Source organism: Gopherus evgoodei, chromosome 10 (assembly GCF_007399415.2).
Source record: "Gopherus evgoodei ecotype Sinaloan lineage chromosome 10, rGopEvg1_v1.p, whole genome shotgun sequence".
Lineage (NCBI taxonomy): Eukaryota > Metazoa > Chordata > Testudines > Testudinidae > Gopherus > Gopherus evgoodei.
The window spans coordinates 15218573-15226881 of NC_044331.1; the positions used below are offsets into that span (position 1 = coordinate 15218573).

The following is an 8309-nucleotide window of genomic DNA, read 5'->3' on the forward strand; positions in this document are numbered from 1 at the left end:
CGTTTCTGGGTGTTACTGCAACACTTGGAAATAGTACAGTAATATAATTCACCTTGAGCATCATGCCTCTGCTGGGATAAAACATCCGCTTTCTGCTCTCCCCACAGCTTCACTGTGCCACAAGGATAAATGAGAGCCCCCAAATCAGTGCTCCCCAAGGGGCAACGGGCCCAGGCTGCTGCGCGTGGGAGAATTCGCATCAGATCCCCGGGGAATCGGGGTCTCTCATATTCCCTGTAGAGGTGCAGCAGAGTGTGTGGGGCAATATAACCCGGCCACCCACGCCTTTCCCGGCCAGGACCTTTCCCGCTGGTGGGCAGAGACCCCAGGCCCAAGGGGCTGCGCCCCTGCCTGGCCCCGATCGCTCCGATCCAACTGGAGCCCTTCCCCGAGACAGACGCCCGGACGCACCGGGGAAAGACACTCGGGGAACCCGCCCCACGCGCGGGGAAACAACTTAAGCAGGAGCAAATAGGACGGCCCCGCCCCTTCATGCAAATCGCATCCCGCCCCTGCCCGCTGAGCTAATAGGCGGAGGGGGGGCGGAGCGTGGCGGCAGGACTTGCCCGGGCATGTGGGAGCCATTACAGCAGCCGCTTCCGGGAAAGCCACGTGTGGGGAGCCGGCTCGCTGGGTAAGAGATGCAGGGGTCCAGCGGGGGGCTCCCAGGCGAGAGGGCTAGGCAGAAGGCGGGGGACCCAGGTCGGGGGCAGAGGGGCTTGTAAGCACATGATCTCTCCTGCTATCCCTATTTTAGTCCTTCCGTCCCAGACCCCTGCCCAGGGTAGAACTGGCACCGCAGAGCCAAACTAGTAGGATTGGGATAAGCGCCAGCCATGGTCGTGCTAACTTCTCCCCCACCCCCCGCACCTCGCTTGTGGCCGTATCGCTCCACTATGCCTGGGGTGATGCCGGCGCCCCCCTAGCCCGCGTTATGGCTGCTGCAGACCCTGTCTGCGCTCTGAACCACGGGCCCCGCCCCGCCCTGTCCTGTCCTAACAAGGCCTGACTGAGTGACCAGCTCTGGTAAACTCTGTGACCTGGAGGAGAGCTCTGCGTAGCTGTAAGCTTATCTCTGTCACTCGCAGAAGTTGGTCCATTAAAAGATATTACCTCACCTACCTTGTCTTGCTAATATCCTGGGACTGACATGGCTACAACAGGACTGCATGTGATAAACCCCAGGCGGGCATGTCATGTGCTATCTCCACTCACCTGTGGAAATGGGATAATCCCTCTCAAATCCAGGCGAGGAACATCTCTACTTCCCAGGCACTGACTAACTCTGCATTGTGGGTATCTTTGGCAGGATGTCTTCTGGCCAGGGTTTAACGCCAGGTGTTGTGAGCACAGTGAAGGCCTGTGAGGTGAGGCAGAAGGGGGCCAATGGCCAGTTTCTCGGGTGCTCCAACTCCAGATGGGATCAGTGCTGTCCTCGCCCCAAAGCCCACCTGGCTCGCAGAGCAGATGTGGAAGATCGTGGCTTGCTGCAGAGCCAGAATAAAAAGAAAAGCCGGAAGCACCAGCGGTTTATGGAGCGCAGGACTCTGCTGGAGCAGAGGGGGCTGTTGAGACCCAAATTGGGACACCAGACTGAGCCAATGGCATTCACACCATCCAAAGAGGGCTTGTTAAACAGAGAAGCCAGCAGATGTGGCCAGCTAGCCAGTGAGGATGTATCTCTCGTGAATAATCAGTCTGTGGGGAAAGTCCATGTAAAGCTCCCAAAGCTCAAGCGGGCTCTGTTGCAGTCTCTTCCAGTCCCTCCGAAGGACACAGCTGGGCAATGCTCCCTTTCACTTTCCCAGGACTCAGAGAGTAGGTTACCTTTGCCTGGCAGTTCCAACTCAGGCCGAGCTTCCTTGTCCCACTCGCTGAAGAGACCTAGGAAGTGCGTGGCCATTGACTGTGAGATGGTGGGCACAGGCCCTGGCGGGAAGCTGAGTGAGCTAGCGCGATGCACGGTGGTGAACTACAATGGAGATGTAATTTATGACAAATATATCCGGCCAGAGCTTCCCATCGTGGACTACAGGACTCGCTGGAGTGGGATCACCAAGCAACACATGCAGAAGGCTACCCCGTTCAGTGCTGCACAGAGAGAGGTAAACAAGAGGTGTGGTGTGCGTAATTGTACAGTCTGAACAAGGGCTAGAATTTATCCTCTCTTTGGGCAGCTGTCTATGCACTACTTTGCTGTGGCTTTTAGAACAGCCAGCGGGCCTTAAAACAGCCAGAGTCTGTCCCCTGCCCCACCTCTCCTTCCAGGCTATCCCAGGAGTTATTAGAAAAGCAGCATGATCTAAGAGCAGGGGTTGGCAACCTTTGGCACATGGCTCACCAGGGTAAGCACCCTGGCGGGCCAGGCTGGTTTGTTTACCTGCCGCATCTGCAGGTTCTGCCGATCGTGGCTCCCACTGGCCGCAGTTCACCATCCCAGGCCAATGGGGGCTGCAGGAAGCGGTGGCCAGCACATCCCTTGGCCCGCACTGCTTCCCAATGCCCCCATTGGCCTGGAGTGGTGAACCACGGCCAATGGGAGCTGCAATTGGCCAAACCTGCGGAGGTGGCATGTAAACGAACTGGCCCGGCCTGCCAGGGTGCTTACCCTGGCGAGCCACGTGCCAAAGTTGCCAACACCTGGTCTAGAGACATGAATGTCGGACTAGGAGCCAGAAACTCCTAGTTTCTGATACTTGCTCTGAAGCTGGCTTGCTATGTGTCAGCTTTGAGGTGAGAGATTCTGTATCTCTGTGTGTCTTTTCCCCCAACTTTTCTCCCCCTTCCCCAAATTTCCAGCCTGCCTTGAAACCGGAGGATGCTTTGGAACTCATCTTCTCTGGGAAATGTAGCCCTGCTTCTTCCTTGATTGTGATTGGATAGCTATCACTGGGCAGTTGTGTTCTGTGACATCAGAGAAAGATATGACTAGTTGTGGGGTTAGATAGAGCGGAAGAAACCAAAATCAGTGCAAGGAAGGACTTCTAAATCCCTCTTACTCCCGCTGTGATGCCCAGCTAACCACCTCTAACACTTCCAGATCCTGAAGATCTTGAAAGACAAGATTGTGGTGGGACACGCCATCCACAATGACTTCCGAGCCCTGAAATATTTTCACCCCAGAAGCCGGACTCGAGACACCAGTCGAATCCCTTTGCTGAACCGGAAGGCAGGACTCCCTGTGAAAGTTAGTGCCTCTCTCAAGAGCCTGGCAAGGCAGCTGCTCCACAAAAAGATTCAGGTAAGGGGCCTTCTGGGAATGGAAAGCAGGATCTGGGAAGTTCTTAACCCCTTCACTGCTGAGATGGCTAAGGCTGCAATTGGATCTGTGTGGGCAGACCCACTGGGAGACCATGTGGGCATAAGAGTCTGCATGTGAGAGGCAGGATGGTCTAGTGGTTAGGGTACAAGCTGGGATGTGAGAGACTTGGGTTCAAGTCACTGCTTCATCACAGACTTCTTATGTAACCCTGGGCAAGTAATTTGGTCTTTGTGAACCTGTTTCCCATCTGTACAAAGGGGCTGATAGCACTGCCTTGCAGTGAGGTGGGAGGGTAAATCCATTAAAGATTTTGAGGTGTTCAGGCCCAAATGCTCTGAGGTATTTAGGCATCTAGCTGCCCTTGACTTCAATACCTCTGGGCCACAGATACTGCGGTGATGGGGAGGGGGGGAAGAAATTACTTTCAACAGACTGATGTGCAGATCTGATTTCAAGATGGAGGCCTTGGTGTGTTCGAAGCCCAATAGAAACTGACTCAAACACCTTTTATCCCCTGGAGCAACAGCAAGTTTTGTTGGGAGTTTGGCTGTGGAGCCTTAACTAGCCGTCCGCTCTACCATGGTCTTTTCTCTTTGCCCTCAGGTTGGCCAGAAGGGACACTCGTCGGTGGAGGATGCTCGGACTTCCATGGAGCTTTACAGACTGGTGGAGATGCCGTGGGAGCAGGAGCTTGCCAGCAGCTACCCCTCCAGTCCCCCTCACACTCCTACGGACAGCTGCACAGACAGTGACCACTACATGGAGGACCAGTACTGGCCTAAGGACCTGAATATAGACTGCAAATGAAAGGCTCGGTCTCCATCTTCTCCTTGAGGGTTTCTCCTCCCAATAGAGACATTTTCACGCCTTTAGCTTTAAAACTGAGAACAGCTGTTCACTCCTGTTTAATCTTTTTCCCCCTCAAGGTTTGCTCCCCCAACATTGCAGCTTGGTGGTGATACATGAGAGCCTGAAAACAACACTGATCAATCCAATTGCGTGGCCCAAGCTGGACACAAAGCAAATGTAGGATGAGAAAATAAGACTTTCAGTTTCATTAACTTGAGTGTAGTAAGAGAGGGAAACTAACCCCTCCCCCCTTCTCACCTGCCAGTGCCCTATAATGCCCTTCCTCTGTTTGAACCCTAGAGAGAACTAAGATGAAATGTGAAGCACACCTTTGCCTTTCTTTGGCTGCTATGGAGCCCGCATTGGTGCCCTGGCGGCCATCAATTCCACTGCAAAGCATAACATGGGGAATCTGGTTAGGTAATAGATACAGCAAGAGGGAGGGGTAGGAGGGCAGCAGGTGCAGACCCTCCAATGGCATGGAGTGCTGTTGACTAAAGAGAAGTTCTGGGACTTTGCTCCCTAATTCCCACCAGAGATTAGTTTGCCTGCTAGGTTGCAGGCAGCTGTTTATCTCTTCAGAGCCCTTCCAAAAGGCCCTTAGACCTAAGGCAAAGGAAATGTGATTACACTTGTTTCTCAATGTCAGGGTCAAAACGTGGCTGATGTTGCTGAGCTGTGGGAGCTCCCAGTTCTGCGACCAGAGATGACACACACTGTTTCGACTTTGCAATTAAAACCGAGTGGCTGGCCCATGTCAGCCTGCTCAGGCCCAGGGGGCTAGAAAACGGCTGTGCAGATGTTTGGGCTCAGGCCCATGGGGCCCTTAGGCCCTAATTCTCAGTTGTTCCATTTCAGTCCCAAGTGCCAGACTGGAAGGAGATGAAGGTGGCACTGAACCATTTTTTGTGCTCCCCGGACTCCGGGGCCAGCAGTGGCATGGGGTGCCTGACTCCCCATTAGCGCACAGGGCTGCTGTCGCTTACCTGGGGCTGTAAAGCAACAACTAATGGGGCCCTGAGATCCAGGTCAGGGTGAAATACAATGTCCTGCCTTTTAGGCAGCTCTGCAGTGGGTTTGACTTGACGGAAAGCAGCCTTAGCCCCCTCTTTGCACAGCTTGTGGCTCCTGGATTAAAATCTGTGACATGCCTGGCTCCTTTCAGTACTCGCCACCCATGCTCCTGTGCTGGTTATATCAGATGTAAACCACCCGGGCAGATACAAGGGTTATTTTTCTAGGCTGCGCCTTATGTCCCACTGCACTTTAACAGGATGGATGTGTGATTGCAATGTTGTCTTATCCCACCTGGTGTGCTCAGATCATCCTTCTGCTCTGTTTGAAACTCTGGAACTTTAAATTCAGAGAGATTATGGGGCTCCACCACAGTCTGTGTGTGCTGCCCCTGGGGTCTGTATTTGGGATCTTCCTTGGCTAGTGGGCATCTCATAGATTTGGAGCTGGGAGAGGGGAAGCTTTCCTTATGTCCTCCCACTGATGGGGGAAGCTGCAGACTCCCCTTTCCAGGGGGAAATGTTCCACTCCTTGCAGTATATGTACATCATGCAGAGCTGGGACCATGCAGGGCAGGGCTGACGCTGCTTGCTAATCAATTTTGGTTCTTAGTTAATGGGCAACTGCACTTTGAAATGATGTAGTGGAATATCCACCCAGCAGGTTCTAACAAAGGTTAACGCCATGCTGCTGTATAGAAATGTGACATGCACTCCCCTCTGCCCCAACCTGCCTTCATGTGCCTATGTTTTTAAGTTTTATATGACCTTTGTATGCATACCACTGAGCTTTGAGCCTGCATTGCTGCCTCTTCATGGGTTGAGTGAAAGGATCAAAGAAGTGGGAAATGCTTCAAATCTGATTTTCTGTGACCGCAATCAGTGGTACAGTTTAAAAGGCTAAATGTTTCTCTGGCAGAGCTAGAACTAGTCTCCCTGGTGGGCTAGTCTCCCTGGTGGGGACTCTGAATTAGGAAATCCCAGGTAGTGCATTTACCTCCATTCTAACCTGCCTCAGGTGGTTGTGTTATGCGCAAGGCTGAGTAATGTTAACTATCTCCAAGTGCAATGATTGTGGAACTGCTCTGCCTGATGCCTGATCGCTGTTACAAATGACACTCGCCCATAGAAATAAGCCAGAGTTGTGTATTTAACTGGCTTTTATTGAGGCATTGCCAGTCAGAAAGCTCTTGTCTATATGCAATGTCCTAAGGCCGGTTCATACCATAGCTTGTGGGAGCCGGTGACAACCATGGTGTTGAGACTGCTCTATGCTAAGAGAACTTGACTTTTGTTCTCCTCCCCCCAAATGTTTTATTGTTTTGGGGGAGATAGAATTTGTGGGAGGAGGAAGGGGTACCAGGATGACCAAAGGTCTTATGTACCTTTTAACCATTCAGCTCTGGTATATTGCTCTGTGGCTGATGGCTTCCTTTGTTCTTCTGTCACTGATTTTGTCTCCTGGGGCAGTGTGAATATATAGGATGGGAGCCAGCCACCTTGCCTCGGATCACGCTCCTTTCTGCTCAGCGATGCTGTGTTTTTGAAGAGAAGCGTGCCTGTATATATGTTCTGTAGTAACAGGCCAAGGAGAAGGCAGATGGTCTAGCTGTGAGGTCTTCCTGCCAGTTTAATGCTTGTCCCCACAGTCTACGCTGACCCGTAGGAAAAAAAGATTCTAGCCTTGGTTTTGAGAATGCTCCCAATGAAAGTGCTGCAATATGGTCTTCCTGATGTGCAGTCTCTCAGGCTGAGAGACAGTGTGAGTTTTCCCTTATTCAGTTCACACCCTGATGGTTTGAAGTGGTCCCACTGAAACAATAAAACAGTGGGAAATTCAGAATCAACTCCATAGCCTCTTAAGGGAGGAGCTCCCTGTCCCAGGCACCAGGGTTGTGGTGAACAAACAAAACCCAGAGTCTCAGCTCTGTATCTCTCTCTAGAAAGAGTGTAAAGTAGTTTGCTAGAGGTTTAAAATGAAATATTTATGTAATATATTTGTCAAACTGAAACTTACTGGTGAAAACCTGTGTTTGTCTTGATTGGGCCAGGCTGGGGTAAGGAGTGGGATTTCAGAGCATTTGACAGTCACCAATCCAGGCACTGCCTGATGTGCATAGATGTAAAAACTGACTGCAAACAGTTCTGTTAAAACAAGTCACTTTCTATGTAGGGACCAAAGTAATAGAAACCTTAATTTAAAATGCTATTCAAAGGTGGGCCTCTGGGGAGGGAGTTCCCTGCCTCTGAGCGCTGCTTGGTGTATGCCCCATTCCAAACACCTCGGACCTCATCCTATCCTCAAGACAACTTTACAATGGATCTCCCCCTTTAGAAGGTAAGAATACACTAAATAAATATATTTTCTAAAGCTTTCTTGGGAGAGGATCCCATTGCCCATCAGTTTCTTGGCCACAGCCATAAAAGATGCAACACAATTAGTTCCTGGTATGTTCCTCTGACTCAGACATTATAAGGAGGAGGGAGAGAGAGACCATGAGCAGTAGTATCAGCCATTGAAGGATCTTCTGACTGGGCCACAATAGGGAAGGTTGACCTATATCTGGTACTTCTCAATTACTGAGAAGCAGCAGTAGTGACTCCTCTTAGTTAAAGATGGTGATTGTCTAAAACTTGGTGCTTCTGATTGTTAAAGGAACACTGGCACCCTGAAATTGAGTCTGGTCAGAACAAATGAATCAATTTAGGTTCAGATCCTACACCTGCCAGTACCTGGTTTTACAATTGCACTTTCCTCTGTTTACTATGGCTTTCCACTCCCTGGTGCGGTGTGACAGCTTCACCCCCGAGCTACAGGAGTGTGAGTGTATACAGTATCAGAGGGGTAGCCGTGTTAGTCTGGATCTGTAAAAGCAGCAAAGAATCCTGTGGCACCTTATAGACTAACAGACGCTCCCTGACTTATGCAAGCGTTCCATTCCAGAACACCTTGCGTGAGTTGAATTTTGCAAAAGTTGGGAACGTATCTCTGACAACTGACGGGGAAAAAAAAACCCCAAACCCTTTTTCTGTAAGTGCAGTTTTCCTTTAAGTGGGGTGTGCGTAACCCGGGAAGCATCTGTAGTAGAAATATCCCAACCTTTGTGATGTCTGGTGGTCTCCTGTTTCCGAGCTATTGCATATTCTGAAGATGAGAAGGGCCCAAGGAGTGCTAAGTATTTTCA

At 51.0% G+C, this 8309-nt stretch overlaps 1 protein-coding gene across 1 annotated transcript; it reads left to right on the plus strand.

The window, feature by feature from the left end:
* Positions 1-567: 567 nt before the first annotated feature.
* AEN (apoptosis enhancing nuclease) lies at positions 568-7140 on the plus strand. Its single transcript, XM_030578617.1, has 4 exons — positions 568-634; positions 1310-2105; positions 3041-3241; positions 3866-7140. The coding sequence occupies exons 1-4, from the start codon at positions 573-575 to the stop codon at positions 4067-4069; spliced, it is 1263 nt and encodes a 420-aa protein (XP_030434477.1). The 5' UTR covers positions 568-572; the 3' UTR covers positions 4070-7140.
* Positions 7141-8309: the final 1169 nt, after the last annotated feature.